The 23,185-nt window shown below is 40.5% G+C and overlaps 3 protein-coding genes across 7 annotated transcripts; 2 read left to right on the top strand and 1 right to left on the bottom strand.

The window, feature by feature from the left end:
- Window positions 1-1,630: 1,630 nt before the first annotated feature.
- gpr101 (G protein-coupled receptor 101) lies at window positions 1,631-2,974 on the top strand (the record flags this gene model as incomplete). The annotated part of the gene is made up of 1 exon (XM_083915665.1): window positions 1,631-2,974. The coding sequence occupies one exon, from the start codon at window positions 1,631-1,633 to the stop codon at window positions 2,972-2,974; it is 1,344 nt and encodes a 447-aa protein (XP_083771791.1).
- Window positions 2,975-5,536: 2,562 nt separating this feature from the next.
- On the bottom strand, window positions 5,537-15,011 carry tm9sf5 (transmembrane 9 superfamily protein member 5). Of its 2 annotated transcripts, XM_083915773.1 has the most exons (18): window positions 14,748-15,011; window positions 13,960-14,027; window positions 13,753-13,846; window positions 13,508-13,635; window positions 13,293-13,422; window positions 12,581-12,708; window positions 12,314-12,428; window positions 12,092-12,171; window positions 11,874-11,979; window positions 11,285-11,335; window positions 10,798-10,930; window positions 10,360-10,479; window positions 10,198-10,255; window positions 9,896-10,055; window positions 9,630-9,781; window positions 9,405-9,516; window positions 8,957-9,128; window positions 5,537-6,188 (listed from the first exon to the last, which is right to left on the bottom strand). In XM_083915773.1, the coding sequence occupies exons 1-18, from the start codon at window positions 14,883-14,885 to the stop codon at window positions 6,121-6,123; spliced, it is 2,013 nt and encodes a 670-aa protein (XP_083771899.1). In that variant the 5' UTR covers window positions 14,886-15,011; the 3' UTR covers window positions 5,537-6,120. The 2 variants fall into 2 exon arrangements, with proteins under 2 accessions (XP_083771899.1, XP_083771900.1); XM_083915774.1 differs by lacking the exon at window positions 11,285-11,335.
- Window positions 15,012-17,007: 1,996 nt separating this feature from the next.
- Window positions 17,008-21,361, top strand: rbmx (RNA binding motif protein X-linked). 4 transcript variants are annotated; one of them, XM_083914996.1, is made up of 9 exons: window positions 17,008-17,267; window positions 17,382-17,507; window positions 18,053-18,159; window positions 18,244-18,409; window positions 18,532-18,672; window positions 18,827-18,941; window positions 19,199-19,327; window positions 19,411-19,502; window positions 20,738-21,361. In XM_083914996.1, exons 2-9 carry the CDS (start codon window positions 17,399-17,401, stop codon window positions 21,058-21,060), a joined length of 1,182 nt encoding a protein of 393 aa, XP_083771122.1. In that variant the 5' UTR covers window positions 17,008-17,267; window positions 17,382-17,398; the 3' UTR covers window positions 21,061-21,361. The 4 variants fall into 4 exon arrangements, with proteins under 4 accessions (XP_083771122.1, XP_083771123.1, XP_083771124.1 ...); XM_083914997.1 differs by having other exon boundaries at window positions 18,550-18,672; XM_083914998.1 differs by having other exon boundaries at window positions 18,559-18,672.
- The last annotated feature ends 1,824 nt before the right edge of the window (window positions 21,362-23,185 follow it).

A 23,185-nucleotide genomic window follows, 5' to 3' on the forward strand; every position in this document is an offset into this window, starting at 1 on the left:
GGCACTGCCGAGGTGCTGTTGAGCAAGGCACCGAACCTCCAACTGCTCGGGGCGCCGGTCACTGGCAGCCCCGAGCTCTGACATCTCTCCATTGGTTGCATGTATACAGGTCCTGTCTGTGCATGTGTGTGTGTATTTCGGGCCTGTGTGTGTGTAAAATGAAAAATAATAGAGTGAAATTGAATTTCCCCATTCGCGGGACTAATACAGGAATTCTTCTTCTTTGTTTTATATTTTTGATAGTTTTTCACCAGATGTATGTTACAAAATGCTGATACTCAACAGTATAACTCCAAACCTCTATAATGCCTGTTGCTCTGCAGAGATGCCTGGTGCTTTGCAGAGACTCCTGCAGCACTGGAGGTCTGCTTGAGTCGCTCTCGACCATGACAGCCATCTAATTATGTGAAAATCACAAACAACCACCTGATTGAATCACTTGTTACTAAGGAGATCTGTGAGACTGTCTGAGACACATAGGCGAAATTCAAATTCAGCCTTTTTATTGTGGGGAACTAAAGACTAAATGAAATGCATCTCTTGTGAACTTGTTTCTATGATGATCTATAAATGTGACTGTTACATGTCAGTGGTTACAAATAATAGCCATAGTATGAACAAGGTTATAGCCTATGTTCAACCCATGATTTCTTCTTGTTGTGTCTATATTGCACCATGTATAAAGTAAAAAGTGTCAGACTATCGTGAAATGCACTTGCACATTTACAACAAAAGGGAAAAGGCGGGTGGGAGGGTGTCGGTGACAAGCGCCAGCGGGGGAGATTTCGGTGCAGGTGTCCTTGTGTGCTTTTTTTTTTCCTCTCCTGACATCTCGCAGACAAGACCCGACTGTAAGTAGCCTAAGCCTGTTGAGGAGGAATCCGAGCTGATAAAATAATAAATGTCTCATTTGCCATAAAATCCGAAAGGAGCAGCGAAGGGACAGATATGCTCGTCTGGATGAGAGACCCCCGCTGGGTGAAGACACGCAGCGTATGTTAGCTGAGCCGTGAAAGCTCGCTGCCATTGACTGGAGCTGAGGCTGCAACGGGAGCGAAGGGATGAAAACCGAGCGCAGGAGAGAGTGAGCATCCCCGCGCAAAGCGTCGCATCACAGAGACAAACTGATCATTTGAAGGTATTATACATCATTTACAGATTAGGAAGCCGACATATTTGCCACTGTCTGGACGTTGTCTATCGATGCTGACAGGCTGAACGGCGGCATTTATGGTCGCCAGGCAAATTCCATTTTTCACCCTGCAGATGTGGGCTGCAAGAAGAATAAGGGCCGTTCGGTGGGTGAATGGATTCATCAGTGGTCACGATGAACAGCAAATCGGTGCTGATGATCTCCTGCATTACAGGCTATTCGTGGATGAGTCTACTGGACTGTTTTCACATATAGACTAATGGATGATGTGGCATGTTTAGGTGAGATGCATTTAGGAATAATGAGAGCAGCATGTTGAATTGTACACCTGAAATCAACTGAATAAGGAGGAGCAGCTACCACAGTTTATTGTTCTCGCACCCTGAAAAACAAACCCAACGTGAGCTGTTTTTCGAGATGGGACTAACCTGACATTGGGTCAACAGTCTACTGGATGTGAGACCACACATGCAAACAATGACAAGCTCTCAGGTGCCCGATATGGGCACAAATTTCACTGATGTTCCCTGGGAGCCTGGTTTCTCTGGTTCCACTCAAAACCTGTTCTGGTCCTCCACTGTTAACAGTGTGGTGAAGATGTTGCTCATATCTCTCATTGTGTGTGTGTCCTTGTTTGGGAATGTGGTGGTTCTGCTTGTGTTCCAGAGGAAGCCTCAGCTTCTTCATGTGGCCAACCGCTTCGTCCTCAACCTCCTCCTGGCAGACCTTCTCCAGACTATATTAGTCATGCCCTTTGCAATTGCAGCCACCGTGCCAGGTGTGTGGCCCCTGGATGCCCGACTGTGCCAGGCTCTGGTGGTGCTCATGCACCTTTTTGCATTTGCCGGGGTCAACACAATTATAGTTGTCTCTGTGGATCGCTACCTGGCTATCATTCACCCACTGTCCTATCCCACTCGCATGACCCCTCACCTGGGCACTAACCTGATCATTTGCACCTGGGTGTTCAGTTTCCTGCAGAGTACGCCTCCCCTGTACGGCTGGGGGGCCATTGACTTTGACCGCCATCACAATGTGTGCTCAGTGGTGTGGTCCTCTAGCCTGTCCTACTCTGCTGTGGTGTCCGTCTTCTCCTTCTGGCTGCCTGTGCTCATCATGCTCGGATGTTACTGGATGGTGTTCAGAGCAGCTCGGAGGCAAAACGCACTTGTGCACCCCATACAATCACAATCCTACTCCCAGCCCTGCCCACAGGACTTCCAGGGACCAAGCAGTCCACAGCGGCAGCCCCAGCCCCAGCCCGAGCAGGGCAGTTCACCCGATGGTCCAAACAGGGGGTACCCTGTTCGAGTTAGGCACAGACGCTTCCACTACCACTGCAAGGCAGCTCGGGTAGTTTTTGTGATTATGTCCTCATATATCCTCAGCATGGGGCCTTACAGTATACTAAATACTATATCTATGAGTGCCAGAGCAGCTGTACCCCCCTGGCTGTCCTCCCTTGCCCTTGTGCTCTTCTTTTTGCAGTGCTGCCTCCACCCGTACATTTATGGTTACATGCACCGCAGTGTGAGGAAGGAATTCCTAGCCCTGCTCTGTGGCCTGTTCTGCAAACAGGGCCGTCCCAGCCAGAGCTCTGCCGTAGAGAGCTGCTTCACAACTACAGAGGGACGTTTCGGTACCCAGACTCACCTGCCCAGCCTGACTGCTCGAGTCTTCCCCCTGCGGACTTGGGAAGAGTGCACAACATCCTCCTCTCCCACAATTGAGAGGAAGTCAAGGGACAGCCGTAAAGAGACCACCTCTACCAGCATCAGCTCAGAGAGGGAGCTCACAGTGCACAGCAAACAAAGCACATAAATTGCCTTGAGGATTCAGTGGATAAACCAAGCGTGTTCACACATAAGCTAATATGCCTTCATAACAACAGGATCATTCATTCTGAAGTTGCTGGCATTAGAAATAGTGGTATTACCTAGTTGATCAACAACATAGTGATATTTTGCTATTTCCCATAAGACTCATTTAATGATGGCCTTGAGGTTGAAGAAATGGCTTGGTCAATTCATCATTTCATTAGGAATGTATAACAGTGTGAAAGAAGCGTTAATAACTTTTATTTGATTCCATTTGGTCAAATTTTGACACATTTTTTGAGGGTTTTGTAAATGCAGTTTTAATAGTGTCAGATAAGTCACAGTGTGCAGCTATTATTTATGTATATATTTTTAATGTTTTTCTCTCTACAACCATAGTTTGTTTTTTAAATATGTGCAATGATTGTACCAGCTACTGTTACATAAAATGGGCCTTTTAAATCAATCAAAATGTACCTTTGCCTGCAGGTCTGTTATAAATGTTTTGGGTTTTTTCATACTAAACTTGCTCTGTGGAGATAGAAATTGTTAATTTGGATCAAAGTGGTTGGTGTCTTGACCACTTTGCCTTAACTATAGGCCACAGATTATCTCTGATTTTGACTTTTCGACTTTATCTCCTTTAAAGTTTTTCTGTGCTGTATTCTCTGTGATCACAGGATATACTTTCCTTGTGTTAATGCAAGCAAGCCTTGCCTGTAACTTATGAACTCAGGGTATGCTTGCGGAACAACACCCATCTCTGTTCTTGAAACTTGTAGAGCAAGTTGACTTATGTGTGTGTTTACGTAAGCAGTTACTGTTTATTGTCTCAAAGCGCCTTTTGAGAAGGATAGCAGATTAGTGGTTTATCGAAATGTGATTCCCTATCCCTGATGGGATGGCCACGTTGTTTCTTATTGTCTTAGCCTCCTTGTTTCCTTTAACTCTAGCTCAAACAAGGTGGACATTTTGTGTCTTACTGCAGTGTGCCACTGTACATTTGGACTCAGTATTTGCTGCCTTTGTAATATCAGCCTCTCTTTGAGGAAGCACAATATTTTTGTTGAAAAAAATACAGAGCATAGAGAGCAGGGTGTGATAACTACGATGACTCTGGTGGGCTCGCTGCACCGGTTATTTAACGTAGGCTGCATGCCGTAAGATCTTATGTAACAGATTTCTTATATTCCACTGAATACATGTAGATTTGTAAAGATACCTCCTGATACAGTATTTATAATAGAACCACCTGTGTGCTTAAAGATGACGAGTACTTATGTGTTAGATGATTGCAATGACTCATCTCATAGAAAGGCAACCCATGATATGTCGCCAAACGATGAGGTGTGTTACGTCTCCAGTTTGTCAAGTTCTTGTAACCTTTTATGGAAAGAGAAAAAAAAATAGCTGAATGGGTGGGCCAGGGTGCTCCCAGGGTGTTGTCATTGTTATTAGACTGTGATGGTTTTCTAGGAAACAATTTGCAACTTATGGGACCTTACTGGTGTGGTGTGGATTTGAGCCTTTGTTTATTGAAAAGGTCAGTGTAGAAATCCATAATACAGTATTATAAATGACAATCAAACTTGTATAATAAGTTTGTCAAAGTGTTGCTCTGTAAAAGACAAATGGGTAGTGTGTAATAAAGTGTATCATCACACAAGAGAAAATAATGTTTAAAGTGCTTTAAGTGATTTCTATTGTGCTTTTGTATCATTTCTGGTTTCATTATCCAGCATCAAAAGTGGTCTGTTGTTTATTAAAGGTGAACTTATTGTAATGTGTGTTTTATATTCAACTCAACACATTTTCATTTCAAACACTTGCTAGAGACCAAGTTGACCACAGGTGTGCACGAGCCATTTAGATATAATGGCGTTTAAAACACCAAGTGTGTAGCCAGGTCTTTTCAGGCATTTGACAAAAGGCAAAGCAACAATCTGTAGAACAAGTGATTGAGTCATGAGGGAAGGACAGCCCAGAAGCTTTAGATTAGATGTAAGACATTGATGAACAATCAGCTGAAAATTTCAAAATGCGCTTGTTCCTGTCCTTGTGTAACCAAGTGTCCACACATGCAAAGACTATTATATACAATATTTTGAACACTAAATCCCATAGACTTGTCCAGACACAAAAGGGAACGTGGTCAATCATGTTTAAAATGTTCATGTATGCGTTATTATGGCTCAAAGAAAAAAAAAAAAACATGTGGCCTTCATTTTGAATTAATTGCATTTATTTTGTAAAAATGTTATCACCTTGGGTGATGCCTCCACACTGCACGAAGCAAAATGCAGCAGTGTTTTATGTAGTTACAGTTCAGCAAACTGCTTATTAAAGTCTTAGAGGGTGCATCTGGATGGTGTATATGTACTTATCAGTAAATCTGTGGGCTGCATTATGCTAACTAGTAAAGGATCTCTCTGGTGGCCAAACAAATCAGGCATGTCATTGAAAGATCGTCCTTCATGTGAAACATGTTCTTCTCAACCAAATGTACCCTTTGTTTATATGCAAACTTAAATGTAGCCATCAAAAACAAGAGAATGGACATGTATCATAGCAATGTCAGTGTTTTATATCATTTCTGAACTACAATACAGGCTGATATTTAAGAATGTATAGCCCCATCTCCACCTTAAGAAAGAAACTCCTACAGATGATTTGATTATGATGACAATCTTTAAGTAGCATTCTCTGGCTCACTCTCTCTATACATTATATATACACACATTTTTTTCAGCATTACAATACAGGTAATGAAAAACAAAACATTTAGCAGGAAACAGAAAAGAAAAATACAGAACATTTTACCTTCTTTAGAAAATTACAAAAAGAAACATTTCATCTTCTTGTTAAACCCAACAAAACCCACTGCTAGATAGATCATTGGAACCCACACTGATTTTCAAGGTGCAGCTTAAAATATTACTGGTCAACAGTGAAGACAAAATTATATATATTTAGAAAAGAAAACAATAGCAACATAAGTTTAAAGCACAAAAGAGGACGGCTGTGCTCTCCAGGGCTTTTCTATGATAAGTGATGGTTTCAGTTCAGGGCCATTCAGACCACTTTATCACCCATTCAGCACTGGGGAGGCCAGTACTGCGACAGGAAGGAGTCAGTCTTTCCCTCAGTCCTCTAGTCTACCTTGACCACACTGTAGATCTTATTTACAAACCAGAAGCAGGCGAAGAAGCCAATTGTACCTAAGAAGAAAAGACAGGTTAGAGGAATGATTTGATAAATGTTATTACAAAAGATAAAAAGTACACGAAAACCTAATTTAAACATCCAAGAGGGATTGGCTGCCTTCGGGAATCTGTTTGGTACAAATATGAGTAAAGCACAAAATATATAAAAGGCAACAAGGTCTTGAAATTAATGTATTTCAGGAGCACAGACAAAAAAAGAAGCCTCAAATCATACACCCCGCTTGCTGTCGCAGCAAAACTGAATACTATCCACAAAAAGCTTTAAAAGTAACTTGATAGTTGGGATTGCAATCTCCACAAGACAGCAAAAACACCAAAACTTCATTTTGTCAGGGAGAGAGAGAGCATAAACTCCCCCAATGTTGAGAAACCAGATTGGTCAAAATCCTGGATCAGTTCATGTGGGTGTAAAAGTCCTATGTGCCAGCTCAACAGGGGCCACGCAGCCCAATCCCGAATTAAATTATGATCAAAGTTGGGACGAGGTGAAAAAGAAAAAATTTAAAGATGGGGAATGAGAGAGATTAGGATTATTTACATAAAAACTTGAAGCAAGGAGGGAAACTGATCATCTTTTCCTTGAATCCTTGGATTATTTCTTAGTGATAATCTTGACATCACGTCCCCTTACTACTTACAGCTCATGAGATAGTGTCAAGCAGGGCTACGGGCTAATTTTTATCTGGCCTAATGCAGTACAACACTGGATAAAAATGTCATCATCTGCAATTATAGTGAGCAGCATATTTCTGGGTGAAGGGAATTTAGGCTGTATATTATCCTTTTTCCACACACATCCTAGGCTCATGTGAGTGGGTGTGCAAGAAAGCTGGACAGGGCCGGAGAGTGCTGTTACCATGTCAACATGTGTCAATCTTTGTCTCTTAACATGGAGACAAAAGCGGCAACAACCCTCTGTTCATCCTAGCTTTGTGATAATGTGTGTGTTCGATAAATCTGCACAACCTCAGTCACACGGCTTGATTTCAAGTGCAAGCACAGAGAAATTGTCTTTGCAGCTGTGGTCAGGAATCCTGAGTGCATATAGACTTATTATCATCCATGGCGAGGAGTAAAAGTAGTGCCTGAATCTTTTGATCTCCAGAAAAAAGCGACAAATAGAAAAGAAACTCCCTGATAAAACTAGGCTCTGACTTATCAAACAGCAAACCACAGACGGTCATGTTGACCCAAATAAGTCCGCACAACTAGATCTGACCCAGAGGGACTTTGAACATTCTCAGCTAATTTCCCGTAGTCTCTCTGATTTTCATTAAACTTTTAACAAAAATGGCAGTTCAAATGGGGCCCTGGCAAATAAATGCCCTTTACCTTAATTTGACACAGTGATTCAGTACTGCCAGTATAAAAATAAAAAGGCCAAGGCTTGGACTTAACTAAATGACAAGAAAATAAATTGTAATGAAGACTTGATAGACATCTATTGCACAGATGCTGGAATGTAAACTTCACTAGTTTTATTAACTTGTTTCTGAATCTAATTGTATTTTCATTTTTTTTATAATAACCATCTTATTTTGTCTTCTGTTATAAATCTCAAAGTCATTTGTTGATCAAATGTAATTGTATTTATTATATTTACATTATTTAAATATATACAGTATATGTATTACCATATTTATTTTATTCATTAATCACATTTATTTGTTTTCAGTTGCTTTATATTTAAAGTTAAAGAAAACCCACTGTTAACGACTTTTGTTTTTAGTAGTTTGATAATGTTTGATGATGTTTCCAACGTCACTGAGTAATCATTGATAACCTGATTACGTTATCACGTTCAATAACCGTGATCTCAATATTGACTTATTTTTCCCATAATTGAGCACCCCTAACGGCAGTGTTTATTATATATATTACATCCAACCTATTTCTTCTCTATGGCATTCTCACCTAGCCTGAAACTGGATGAATCTGCCAAGCTCATGTTTCATTTGCTCTGGCACATAAATCTGGCCCTGCTCCCATTCAGACAGATTTTCTGGCAGCTTGTGATCTGATGCATCAATCACAACCGTTAATCTCATGTGGAGCCGGTTTAAGACGATGACTGACAGGCGCACGAAACTCAGATCAAACTTTAAAACTAGCATTGGGATTGCTGAGATTGTTTGTAGGTCAGGTTTCGTTGCTCTGATTGGTCGTCTGTATATCCAATTGCATTTTTCTCTGTACCATTAACAACGCCCCTTCAAAAGTCTAATATTAGTCTAATACGCATTTGCAATTAGTCTGGTGATGCAAGGCTATCTTTCTTTTCCAACTTAAGAGACCTGGCAGCCAGCATATAAATGGCTGTTTTGAAACCAAAACAAGGTTGCACAGCTGATGGCTGATCCTTGCCGACCCAAACAACTGACTAAACTACAGCCAACATGTTCTTCATCACAGAAATATTGCACAATAGTGTGACGACTACCTTTTGTTTGATGTCATATGAACAGGATGGAGGTCCTGAAACCTCCCAAGACAGTTGGACTCTGAGCAAACAATATACACATTCACACCTACAAACTACACACACCTTTCTGCCGTAACACACTATTAAGAGTTTACCCACTGGACATAAAATGAAAGTGAAACTTTTTTGAATATAATGGACATAGATGATCATTTGTTGTTTTTATACAAAGTGATCTCACCAATAAAATAAACCGATTACTGTATGATATCTAGGTATCATTGAAATGTGTCGGGAAATCATTGTGGCTGCTCACATGTCACTTATCTCAAAGCCTCACCTGTGAAGAGGAAGAAGATGAGGACCATAATCATAGTGTATCCAAAGTAGAGGATGGTGCTGGCAGCTCCAATTATTTGCAGCTTTGAGAAGAAGTAATGCACGGCGTAGACAAACAGATAGACCGCTGTGAAACCGCTGGTCAGGAAGGAACGCCACCACCAGTGATAGTCCTGGACACACATTACAAAAGATCTGTTAGTAAATGTCACCTGAAATTACACTATCCAAATATTGCATTAACATAACATGTAGCCAGGGGCTGTGCAATTGAACAACTATTAGACAACTAATATATTCAAAGGCAAGATTTAGAGGAGGACACTTTTTTACACAGGTAGGACTATGATATGACAGTTATAGCGTGTGCTGCTAAAAGTGAATTCATTTTTAAGTTGAAGTAATTATTTTCTGATGAATGAGAAAAACCAATCCGAACAATCAGGTACCTCAGCACATAGGTGGAAGTAGCAGAGCAGAATTGTGGCCTCAGAGCATGTGATGAGTAGAATAATGAAAACCAGGAACAGGAACCCAAACATGTAGTACATCTGATGAGACCTATAGGAATAGGGAAACATGTAACAAACACCTTCACTCCTTCTTGCTGTAAAGAGTGCAAACTGTTCAAAACAGGAATTGTAGACCAATCAGGAAAGACATCGTCTTCTTACCAAATGCTGTTGAGAATGAAGAAGAGTTGGATGAAGATGCAGCCAAAGGGCAGGATGCCCCCCATTACAATACCAGGAATAGGCTTAGTAAAGAATGACTGCTCAGGAATCTGACGGGGGATTTGGTTTGTTCTCACTGGTTGCTCAATTGCCTGCACAGGACCAGACAAAGACAAAGGAATTTATTACAAACTCTCTAACATAAACACGTCATCTACATCAAATCATTTTATATACAAATTGAAAAACTATGAGGCCTAACATACCGCTTTCTTGAATCCAAAGTAGGCACCAATGAAGGTGAGGGGCACAGAGATTCCAAACCACAGTGCTAAAATGGCCACCAGAGTGCCAAAGGGGATTGCTGCTGAGGAACCCTCCACCCAAAGGATAAGGTTCATCAAGAAGAAGTCTGCAAAGACGATACTAGGGAAATACCAGAGAAAGACAATACATGTGAGGCTCACATGAGAATTTACAGTGTTAACATGTCACTAGAGCTCTCCAGGGCAGAAACAAAGTACAATCGTGAAACTTATTTAAGAAAAACCTGCTTAGCAAGTTTTACCCTGGACACAAGAGTGCTGTCAGCAAGACGTTTGTCTTCCACTTTTCACCTCCGAAAGCTGAGAGCAGAAAGAGAAATGGATGAGGATCTCACGATGAGAGACATCACACTGACTGTGACAACTCTTAAGACTTTGATACAACGTTTTTACTGGACTCTTACTTTTGTAAAGGCGTGCAGACACGTAGCCAGCAGGTGTGCCCAACAGAACCCAGAGGACCACAGAACATGTCATGAGAGCCCCTCTGTTGGCCGGTGACAGGAAACCCAGACAAGCCAGGACTATAATGGAAAAAACAGTCAACAATGCGCACATTCAGACAATACAGCCCCATTGCAAATTAAGTGTGTTAAAGGTAACAAAGACTGCTTTCAATGTTACTTCTATCCGCTGCACTTGACGATGTATATTATTGGTTGATAATGGACATCAATATATTTCACAGGATCCAACTGATGGCCCTTCAGCCTTGTTCTGAACAAGCAAAATAAAACTCTGCTAAGGGAATTAAACAGAGTATGTATTGGGAGGTAATTCAAGTAAAAACTCAGCTGGTTGTCTAGAAAGGCCCACATAATGTCTTGTACACTGGTCCTTACAGAGAGTGATGAAGGTCATGATGAAGATCTGGGTGCCCTGTCCAAGGAACACAGACAGCAACATGCCTTTCCTGGGAGGACGGAAAACATCCCCGTGCACCTGCTTCCACCCCGACTCCTCCTGTGCGTCCTCCTGAGGATGGAGGCAGAAAGCAACACAGCAACGATCACAATCAAGAAAGCACTCCACATTTGCAAATGATAAAAGTTAAAGATTAAACCACCACCAAGCCGTAAATACTACCTCACCTGTTTGCAAGGAAAAGATGAAGACAGAGAAAAACTTTGTTTACAAAAAGCTGTAAAATATGGTGTGAACAACTCCAGTCAATACATTGGTGTAAGCCCCTTTCTTGAAAGTTGCACATTAAAAAGTATCCACACCATATTTTACATTCTGCTCTACTGTGATGGTTTGCTGTAATCACACCCAACACCTGATTTAATAACCAAAGGTTTTGTTCAAAACAGCTTTCAATAAGCTTACGTAGTGTACAGAGGGCTTTTCCTTGGACGGTGGAATCTTTATCAAGTCTGCCTGTGAAATAACAAAATATTTATATTTCTGGGTACTGTGCGCACAGTGTGCTGGCCGGTATTTTACACTTTACAATTACATCATTAGCCATGTAACTGTGACAAAGATGACCAGTAAACACACACTTGCTGCCAGGTGAACATTTGTGAGTTAAAGGTTTCAGCTAAACTCTAATAATTTCATTATCCACTGTGGGATAATCAAAAAACATACAACCACAGACATTAACTGACATGTTAAATCCCAATAACATAGCCGTCCAACTAAAAACAAGGCTGCTATTCAAGGTCCCTGAAAAACTGTTAACTTGAATGTAACAGGTTTTCACCAACATGGTAACATCTACTTTGAATAGTTCATTTGCATGGTGGCAAAATGTTTCCCTGCAGGCACAAACAAGGTAAGAACGTAGGACATTCGTGTTCATATGTCTGTTTTGGTTCATTTCTAACAAATGCTTCTTCAAGAACTCTTCACATGTATGTTAGTGCACATCTAGATCAGTTCCAACAGAAAGAAAGCTCTACAGTGCCTTTACCTGGTCCACCTGGTTGTATCTGGCAATGTCCTTGTGCAGGGTTCTCAGCATGATCATGGCAACCATACCCGACAGGAAGAGGACAATGACCAAGGAGTTCATGATGCTAAATCAAACAAACAAGACAAACCATAGCATCAACTAACAAGCACAAAGACCCATAAAGTTAAAGGGAGAGAGTGTTTCTGTGTTGCACAATGTGACAAATATCTTCATACCTAAACCACTGGATGTTGGTGTGAGGCATGGAGACCAGGATGTAGTCCCACCTAGAGGCCCACTTGATAGAATTGTTTTCCTGTAAACGGAAATAAAATTACTGTAGCAAAACATTCTGTATTCCTCATTCTCATTGTAACATAGAAAGTGTTATATATTAGTTATCCACAAGTAATTATATAATACAGTTGGTCATATTACTATGACCTTGGGAGGTCTACCTCAAATGTGACCGAGTAGGTGTACACTATCGACACATCATTATCAAACTCCCCAGGGACTTCCATTGGGTTGCCTCCGTCACAGCTTGGGTTTTTCTCATCTGCATGTTTGATACTGTTGTGCACAAAACACACTTCATGTTAGATTATTTATAAATCTAGAGTTGTTTTTGAATAGGGATCCGTCATTCAGATGCAACATGCTAAGGTAGATCAGATCCAATTCCAAACATGTTGACATATCAGTCTACTACCAACCACAATTACCTCTTTGGCTCGAGAGTGGCAGCGACCAGCCGAGCCCCCCTCCATCCTTCTGATGCCCCACTGTGGTAAGTGAGCTTGATGTCCACGTGGTTGAACACATAAAATGTGTTCTTCTTGTTGAACTCAGCCTGAAAAACAAAATCATATTCATTACTAAGTACTCAGATTCCTCAGGATAAGCTTTGAAAACAAACAGCTGTATGTTGTTGAGTATCTTATATACTGTAATTGTCTTCAAACAATTTTATAACATGACTTCCAACTTCATCTCTATTATATGTATGACAGTTGTACTAGTCTGGATCTGTGTGGCCCAGGCCAATCAATTCTGATATGGTTTTTGGTTATATTACTGCTAATTATATAAAAAAGACTGTTACGTAATGTATCTGCAAGGATTATCAAGTATTGTTGATTCACTTTAAATGGCACAGTTAATTGTAAATTAAAAACCACATCTGTATTTGAACACAATAATGTAATATGCTCTATAAATACTGACTAAAACAAGCCAAATTCTAAATATTATTATTTAAACAAGAAGTAATTACACTTAATCATTATTTGTAGATGTGAAAAAGCTGAATTAGTACATGTTTCTGGGATACTCCTGACAGAAACAAAGCATCCATGGCAACAAGCAGATGGCCAATTGGGTTAAATGTAATGTGGTAGGTGGAGAACGCATTCAAAGACAGAAATAACAACTCACATTGATAACACAAGCATCTTTAGCTCGGCCATCTGTGGTAACAAGGCAACCAATGGGGAAGCCTGGGTTGCAGTACTTTTGGCCATCTTCTACATCATAGCACCATGTCACCGGCATGTTGTCAATGATCCTGGAATAAAAATAATTGTCTTTGTAACTTACTGACAGTAATTATCTTTCATCGTCCATCTATCAAACAAAACATTCCAACTAACCAGTGGTGCTGGTAGTTCAACTGCATTCCCATCTTCAGGAAATCCAGTTTGGTGGCATCCTCCTGGCTGCCTTTCTTGTAGGATTTTGTGCACACCGCCTTGCATTTAACATCTTGTTTGAAGCTAACCTGTAAAAGACAAATGAGAGTCGGGTTACAAGAATGAACTATATTGAAGAGAATGGGAAAATAAAGAAGCAACACCATAAACACCATGCGGGTTTAGATTTTCTGGTTAATACCCACCTTGTATGGTGAAGACTCAATTCGTTCACCAAACAGCACCTGTCCGAGGTTCTCAGAAGGCCTTATTTCCTTTGCATCCTTGCAAAAGTCGAACCTTTGTAACACATTTTAAAAGGTAGTCAAACACAATGAGAAGATGTTATTCATCTGAAAAACATATTCAAACATGATACAAATGGTATCAAGGAGAGACGAAACGCTACTTACACATCATACTCATAAGGCAGGACAGACTCCACTGAGTCCAAGCGGTTGACAAACAACTGAATCACTGTCTGTAGAGAAGCAAAGATGATTTATTTATCTTAAATGATGTTCAAGTAATCTATACCCTCAGACTGGAACAGGTTACATAATGCCCTAAAACTCAATGGACTGGTTTGCATGAGTCATTTTCAATCAATTGTAAAGCATCTGAAATCAGAAACGTTGACTTGCCACTGCTTTTTAGATAAATGACTTTATTCAGACTACATCTTTTGTTTGTGTTTGTTGTGACTGCTGTAATGTGATGTATTAAGGTGTTAGTCCTAGTTGTCTGGAAGTTGTAACTGCTGCCTATCTTTGACAGATTTCCATTAAAAAATATACTCTTAATCTGTTTTGTTTTTTACAAAAACTACTGCAGACTAGGGGGCAATCAAGATAAGTACAATGATGACCATTATCTCTCACAATGCATTATTTGAATCAGTGTAAAAGTGCTTACAGTCTCATGGTAGACTGATGAAAGCCCCAACACCTCAGTAAGTTTATATATCCCATTAGCAATGACAGCGTGTACCAGCAAATCAGTTAGCAATGCATTAACGTTTGAATAGTGTGCCAGTGCTCCGGATCCGGGTAATAGCCGGGGCCTAAGGAGAGGGTAGGCTAGCTAGCAATAATGACGAAAATAGCCAGTAGAAATGAATGTGACAGTTCCAACTACGGAAGAAAACACACTTACTTATGTTACATTCAAGAATTAAGAGTCTTGTTAATTTTAAACATACCTGGCAATCTTCACCGCCATTGCCGTCTTCACAAAAACTCACTGGGGCTAAACCCGGAAGATAAAACGCCGAGCACAAACAGAAATATGAGACTAGCGAATAAATCAACACAAAACTAAAGTGTATCCGCCTCTTCATTTTATCGCGGACACGGTTCTTCTACGATGTTGTATACTTGAGTCAAAGGAGACGTTTCCTTCTTCTGAGAAAAGGGGATGTATACTAGCTATACTTGGATCACTACGTCTTTCTACTCGGGACGCAGTAACTGAGCTGACCTGTCTGGATCAACGGCATTGGTGACGTTCAACGCAAGGCTAATGGAAAGAGGCTGGGACACCAACAGAAAAGTGTATGAGCCGTGGGGTGTGACGCACGGGAAATGCGCTCAAAATAAAGTGATGGTTTCACCTAGGTCTGACTTTTTATACAGTCTATGGGTCTGAATGAAGTCTTAATCACTCATCCCCATGTTTTATGATAGTTTGTTTTGTTCTTCCTCAAATTATACGCAAAAGATTCAACATTAATTTCTGGGTGGCGGTGAAAAACTGGTTGACAATTTCTGGACCGAGCTTTATAGTTGCAATATCTTAAATTAATACATTGAATTGTTGATGAAATTATTCTTGGCACCCAGAGGGGGGATTCAGACGAAAATTACATGGTGAATGTGGTGATAATAGTGGGGAATGTTGTTATTCATAAAAACAGATATTTAAAAACATTCCCTCACGTCCTTGTATTTAAAAGAGAATTTCACACCTATAAGAAATCCCTTGATAAAATGACAAGGAAGAAATAAACAGTTTAAAAAATATATATTATACTGAAATATAGGTTATATAATGTGTTCTGAGCGATGACACGATTCCTGTTTATACAATTAACTGTGGTATTTTAATGCAATGTTACAAGGAAACACTTCTTACATATATTTGTGATTTTCCTGTGTTTTGTTTGTTTTTATTTGTTTTTGTTTGTTTGTTTGTTGTTTTTGTTTGTTGCTTAACTTCCTTCTGTCTTATGTATCAACATGCAAGCATGTAATAAGAATGGATTCGCTGGTTTAACTGTACTACATGCAATGTACTGAATTTTAAATTATTGAATTAAAAATAAATCAATACATAAGATTTAAAAAAATGTTACTGCACGTGTCATACCCATACCCCAAAGCACAGAATTTTCTTCTTTTTTTGGTGTCCCAGCCTCCTGCCATTAGCACACAAAGATACGCGGAAGCCACGAAACATTGCCGGAAGTTAAACAATTTTACTTTCAACATAAAAACAGAATAGTCAACTTGTTTGGTATGTAGGGTTTATACATTCGTAGCTCATACTGATACTTCCATGGTACATTTTTATAGGCTGTTTTTGTATGAATACGATACCAAACTATTTCAAACAAGTAACCACTACATTGTCAATGGTTTTACGTTGAAAGGAGAAACATCGGATGTCACATTTCGTTCAAAACCGCATTGACACCGTGGAAGTAACACTGACGTTGCTTGTCGGTCGACTCCCCCCAAAACATCCTGTTTTCTTTAAACGAACATTAACGTTACTGTGTTTTATATTCTTGTTAGAAAAAAAGAAAGGATGTATAGTGAAATGCTAAGAAGAAAGTAAGAGACAAATAAAGGAGTTATTAAAATGCGATTAATGTTTTAATAACGTCTCATGTTGTATATGAATAAACTGCATTGGTAAAAGTTAAACTACCCAACAGTAGCCAATAGTTCATATAAGCTCCACCCAGTATCTATATGCTGCTTACAGTGCATTAGTATGATGATACAAACTAAATCTAATAATGTAACACTATAAAAAACTGTTTTGTTAGGGGGAAAAAAGCATTTATAAAGCCTTTAAAATACAAAAACACTTGCTACTGCTACATTTCAACCATAAATCGTGATTGCATTTGTTTACGGCAGTTAAAATAGGAATGCTAAATATGAAATGGGGAATTAGGATCAATGCACGAGTGATATTTTTTAATGTTTATATATTTTTTTAGTCTCATGTACCCCCTGCATTACTCCAAAGTACCCCCAGGGGTACATGTACCCCCATTTGAGAAAGACTGGAGTAGATGATTGTTTTGGATTGGTTCATGTCAGCTACAGCCCTGACTCCACTTCAGATAGTTTTTTTTTTTTTTAATGTTACTGTGATTCGCGGTCTTGACCTGTAGGCGGCAGTGTTGCGTGTCGGTGCGTCCGGTCCGCCGGAAACACAAAAAGAAGTCAACGGGCTAGAAGAAGAAGAACTGTTACGCACCGTAGTTTATACAGAGCCGCGACACAGTATATTCCGGTAACAGTTGGCGCTGTGCTGGTATACTTAATATAAGTTACATAGCAGTATTGGTTTTTATGTTTTGAAGGTAGCGTTTTGGCTTTTGTAACGCCTAAGTTCAGTTAGTAGCTCACACACTTAGCTACCGTTAGCCGAGTAACGTCCGTCGCCATTTTGCGCATTCAACAGCAAGGCTTTCGCCAGTAGCAAGGTAACGTTTACCACCACATACATGTACATTACCGACGGCAAACACAGCGTTGCATGTCTGTGTTTCCAAATGCTTAAAGCTCCAATGACTATGTACTACTTTTTATTATCGCAGGTGGTGTGTTTTGTAGCATGGCGGAAGCAGACCGACCAGGGAAGCTCTTCATCGGTGGACTAAACACCGAGACCACCGAGAAGGCCCTGGAGCAGTACTTCAGCAAATATGGCAGGATTGTCGAAGGTGTGAGCGAAACTTAACTCTGTAACTCTACTGATAAAATATCCAGTGCTGTTTCAGTTATTTTTAAATGTGCCTTGTTTTACTGATTCGCGCTTTTAATGCACACCAGTGGGTGTGTCCAAACCCGGCCTGTCTGCATTTTCACATTTTTGGGATTTTTGCAAATTGAGGCACATTTCGTAGTAATGCATCTGTGAACTTATTGGTATTTTTATATATACTTTTCGATATTCAAACAATCACAACGTTTTCATTATTTAATACAGTACCCAGTCCCTTTTTAGTCCTCTTCATGTCAGCAAATGACCTTAAGTGCAGTATCGTCCTGCAACAGGAAATCTAATCTTAAACTGAGACACATGGGTTAAACCAAAAACAACACTCTCAGTTACAGTTAGCAAATTGGTGATGGTGAGAGCACGCTTTTGTCCAACTAAAGCTGTTGCAAGATAGATAATCGTGCCTTTGTTAGACAATAATGTAATCAGCTCAAACTATTAGTCACGAAGCACAAGCTCTCCTCTCACTCTGTTTCCTCATTTCAGTTCTGTTGATGAAAGACCGTGAAACAAGCAAATCAAGAGGCTTCGCTTTTGTTACTTTTGAAAGTCCAGCTGATGCAAAGGATGCTGCACGTGAAATGAATGGAAAGGTAAGAACAGTCTTTGATCAGCTGTAATCTAAAAGAAAAAAAATCTCTTTGAAGTTTTAATTATAATTGTATGTCTTCTACCAGTCTCTTGATGGCAAACCTATCAAAGTGGAGCAAGCAACCAAGCCTCAGTTTGAGAGTGGTGTCAGACGAGGACCTCCGGTCATGCACTCTCGCAGTCGGGGTCCACCCAGAGGCCCACGTGGTTCCAGGGGAGGTCCTGGTGGTATGAGGGGCCCGCCATCCAGGGGTAAATTACTTTTTCATTATAGTTTGTATAATAAAAGAATGGGATTTATCAATTAATGCAATTTTTGTAATGCATCTTTGGAGCTTAGCATGTTAACATTTGCATTCCCTGTCTGTGTAAAGACTACTATGATAATTCAGGGAATGTAGAACCCTTCTTTAAAGGGATGTCACCCAGAGGCCCTCCGATGAAAAGAGGACCCCCTGTTCGTAACGGAGGTCCCCCACCCAAGAGATCTGCCCCATCCGGTCCCATGAGCAGAAGTAAGTGTTCTGGCTGTGTAGACTTCCACATATTTTATAGTCTGCAATTTTCACTTATCACCCATCTTTCCTTCAAGTGCCCAGATGGGCTGCATGCTTCTCGTGGTTGTTTAGTGATTAATGAGCCAGTTTGTCATTACTTTGTGTGTTCCAGCTCCCATGTCAAGGGACAGGGATCCCTATGGTCCACCCCCTCCACGTAGAGACTCCATGTCCAGGAGAGATGATTATCCATCACCAAGAGATGACCATTACAACTCCAAAGATAGGTGGGACACTTCACATTTAATTAATTCATATCTTATGCTGCTTAAATCTTCATATGTTACTATTCTCTTACTTTATATACTTAATCAGCTGAGACTGAGTTGTCCTTTTATCTGAGAAGATAAAACTCCACTAACATATTTTAAGTTACTGTAGTGTAATACAACATTTTAAAGAAAACACTTGGGCAAAAAGCATATACAATATAAAACTTATCAACTGGCTACAGCTTGACAGTTAATTGTGATATGTTTCACAGCTACTCCAGTCGGGATTACAATTCCAGAGATTCAAGGGACTATGGACCTCCTCAAAGAGATTACTCATACAGAGAATACTCCAATTCTAGTTCCAGAGATGATTATGGCTCAATGTCCAGAGGATACAGGTATGACTATGGGTTGATACCGAAGGTTGAAGACTGAGACACTATTTTACCTGGTCCTTATAACAACTGTTCCTATTTTTTAGTGACCGTGATGGTTACGGGGGAGGCCGGGAACCCAGAAGCTATGCGGACCGTTCAAGTGGTGGCTCCTACAGAGATTCATATGATGGTTACGGTAAGACATGACTCCATTAGTGTAATGACAACAGATAATCACTGTAGCACAAAGAGGAGCTGCACAAATCACCAACCAAATCACACCATTGACTACCACAGTCTCCAGCTACAAGATGCTGCAGTTCTGCCCCTCCCCAGAGGAAACAGCATTTCAGTCAGCCTCTTTAAGCTTTTTTTCTTTCCCTTTGCCGCACTCCTGAGCTGATATCCAAATTGTTTTCATGCTATTTGAAATATATCACCATTGGCATCTCAACTGAAAAACAATCCTATTCCAAAGCCGTTTCCACATACGGTCCATGTTATCACTGCATTTGACAAAACAATCAGCGTTTGAGGCAATATCATGCAGCAATAACGCAGAATATTTAATGAGAGTTTGCAACCATAAGGAACCCCCCCAAAAAAATCCTTGGATACATCCGTTGACCACTCGGTATGTGTTGCCTATTAAAGCACTCGTTCAAGGAGTAACATGCAAAAAAAACATCAAGACAACTGAACACCTCGTCCTTCCCTACAGTTCTAACACTTGGAGCTCTAAAAGGAAAAATGGCTTCTCAAATCAATGGCATGCTGAAATGGGTGACAATGCCCATTTATTCCCTATGCTTGGATATAGTACTGCCCATACCAACTAAATATCCATGTTAAACTTAAAAGCAGAGAGAGAGGAGGAACATTGGATAACAATGAAATGACAGGTGTGAGGGAAGATAGTTTCACTCTCCTAGCCATGATGCATAAAAGTCCTTAAATAATTTACCAAAGGTTCCACATGCTGGTATTTCTCAGGGTATTGGGGTACAAAACAGTTCAACAGACATTAAAGGGGGATAGGACACAGGTGGGTTCTATCATGGGGAAGAGTGTCCTGAATTCTGAACCACTTACATGTAGGGGGAGCAAGTGGCTACCTACCTCCAATGCATCCCCTGTTTAATGTCACCCTGTTGTTGGTGAGCTCTTTTGTTGCTCAATACCCTGCCATGTCGAAACAGTAAATTATTTTTAAAAAATTGCATTTTGGCTATGAGTGCGACTATCTTCCAACACACTTAAACTTCAGATCAATAACACGATGGGACATTTTAACATGTCATCCATTAAATTAAGTTTATTTTATTCTCTTTAGGCAGAGAATGAATTCTATTGGCAAAAAATGAGCACTTGACCGTGCAAGAAAATGTATAAATTGAATCTTGCCAATTACCTGACCCATTGACCCTGCAGGTAACTCTCGCAGCGCCCCAACTTCACGGGGCCCCCCACCATCCTATGGTGGGAGCAGTGGAAGCAGTCGTTATGATGACTATGGCAGCGGTTCCCGGGATGGCTATGGCAGTCGTGACAGTTACCCCAGCAGTCGAAGTGACTATCCACCTAGCCGCGGTGAGCGAATGGGCAGGCAGGAGAGGGGCCCAGCTCCCCCTGTTGAGAGAGGCTACCCTCCTCGTGATTCGTACAGCAGCTCAAGTCGTGGAGGGCCACGTGGTGGTCGTGGTGGCCGCGGTGGCAATCGACCCGATAGAGGGATGGCTCGCAGCAGATACTGAACTGGACTTGGAAATCCCATTAAAGCAAACTGGTCAAAACACAAGTGATTTGGAAGAAGACAAACTAGCCATGTCTAAATCTTTGGAATATGAAGCTTAGCTTTGAAGTGTATCTTGACTTTCACAGTTTTTTTTTTTTTATGTGTAAAAACTTCTTGTTCCTTTTTTAGTATTTCTCTTGCTCATGTAACAGTACAGTTACCAAGTGAGTGTTAGTTTTTGTACGTTCAGTGCTGTTGGAATCTGCAATGCCCTATCAGTTTGGCTTTCCTACTCTAATAAAGCTTTAATTGTACCTTGACCACTGCTCATCGATATTCAAAACAAGACCAGAGACCGCAATATATGAATGTTAGGTTGCAACATGATCTCCTTTACAACGTTCTCTGCAAAGCATAGGTGAGTCTCTGCTCATGCTTTAGAAACAGTCGAGTGACATGAGTTCCTTCTTATCACAAATGTGCCATCAACTGGACGCTACTGTTTTCAAGGGGTAGGCAAATGTTACTGTCAAAATGTTCCAGTGTAGTTTCCTTGGAAATGGATCCATCACCCTAGAGCCATTTGATGGCATGCAACGACAAAACCAAAGGCAACAACAACCAAATGCAACTCGACTGGTAGTCAACAGCTGGTAAGCAAAGCAAACCTCATTGTTTCTCATCTGTAAATGAGTTTCTCATTGTCCTGTATTGCAATCTCCCCTCAAAGGGTGATACTCAAGACAACTTTTGCCTCAGAGGACAAAAGAAAAAAACGAGGTCAACTGAAAGCCCTTTCATTGTAGTCCGTTTTCATCAGCTAACATTGTCAAAGTGCAGCAACATCCCAAGAAGTTTCGTCCCTTTTCTGCAAGGAAAGTTTAACTGCCACTTTGCCAACTGAGCTGTCAAAAATGGCCCTTTTTTGCCTAACCAATTGCCTAACCTCAGTATCATGATTGGAAACAGTGCATTTTTTATATCGTAAGTAAAGATGTCTTAGTATTCGTAAGAACTTTCTTTGATGAAAATTAAGCCATTTTTTTAAATTAAGAGCCGTTTTTCTCAGTATCAAAACCTTTTCCACAAGCATGCCAATCCAAACAATGGAGACCTCTGGAAGAACGCCATCGTCCTAACTGCCAAACCGGAAACAATCGCTGAAGCAAATTCACACTCGGACCAAGGACTATGAACTAATTTTCAGATGTCTTCATGAATACATGAACAGGAGAAGGGCAACATGTTAATTTTATGTTCTCATTGCAGGATGAACGCTCCTACAAGGCAACGGCCCTTGCAACTTTACCTGAATTGTGTCCTTACCTGAATTGTGAAGTTGGACCAATGGATCCACAGTGCACCAGTGCCGGTATGTCGACCTAGCTAATTGTATTACATCAACAATGTTGAGAAAATGTACTTTTGAAATGTTACAAATAGAGTGGATTTATATTGCTGTTAAATAAAATTATGTAATTGATTGCAATGTCTTTCAGATGCTGACAGGCTTCTGCCGAGAGTGCTGGTTGGATCTTCACGTGGAAATATTGCCAGCGGAAAGTGGGAAGAACACAGGCCAAGGATTTGCTCAAATTCAAGTGTCTGCTTTCAATAAAGACTTTAAAATTGCCTTTGTTCAGTCAATTTTGTCTTGTCATGAAAGAAGAACGCAACAGGCACAAGTCTCCCCTGAATTGGTTACTATAGTTATTCATAAATGGGGATGTGAGGGGTTTGTGGTACCAGTTTATAACAAGTTTAGTTATGACCATTGTAACTGGTGATAAATAAGCATTAAACTGACCAGCTCTTACCTAAATGAAGATCTATTGAGCCAATCTCAAACAACATCTACAGTCTACATGAATTGGTTGTCATGGCAATAGTCAGAAAACTCCAGCATGACCCAGTTTGCATCTTAATCAAACTTAGGAACTATACTGAAGATGCTTTGTTCTTCAACTCTATTATTATTATTATTATGAATATTAGCAGATTACGAACATGTCAGGCCTATCGATCACATCTTGACGCTTCCTCTTGCTAAAACACGCTGACGCAGTCGCATAACACTTCCCTGGTGGTGTTCACTGAACACTGCTGCGTCTTTGTACCAATACTCGGGTAAGTGCCCTCTGCCT

Source organism: Echiichthys vipera (assembly GCF_963691815.1).
Source record: "Echiichthys vipera genome assembly, chromosome: 6".
NCBI classification, from domain to species: Eukaryota; Metazoa; Chordata; class Actinopteri; order Perciformes; family Trachinidae; genus Echiichthys; species Echiichthys vipera.

What these genes read in the sequence shown, in the direction of transcription:
- tm9sf5 (XM_083915773.1), bottom strand. Translation starts at nt 14,885, where the DNA reads ATGAAGAGGCGGATACACTTTAGTTTTGTGTTGATTTATTCGCTAGTC. An exon ending in GATACAACCAGGTGGACCAG is followed by an intron (nt 11,336 to 11,873) that starts GTAAAGGCACTG and finishes GTTATTTCACAG; the next exon opens with GCAGACTTGATAAAGATTCC. An exon ending in AAAAGCCCTCTGTACACTAC is followed by an intron (nt 10,931 to 11,284) that starts GTAAGCTTATTG and finishes CTCCATCCTCAG; the next exon opens with GAGGACGCACAGGAGGAGTC.
- rbmx (XM_083914996.1), top strand. Translation starts at nt 17,399, where the DNA reads ATGGCGGAAGCAGACCGACCAGGGAAGCTCTTCATCGGTGGACTAAAC. An exon ending in GAGGGGCCCGCCATCCAGGG is followed by an intron (nt 18,410 to 18,531) that starts GTAAATTACTTT and finishes GTCTGTGTAAAG; the next exon opens with ACTACTATGATAATTCAGGG. An exon ending in ATCCGGTCCCATGAGCAGAA is followed by an intron (nt 18,673 to 18,826) that starts GTAAGTGTTCTG and finishes TGTGTGTTCCAG; the next exon opens with CTCCCATGTCAAGGGACAGG.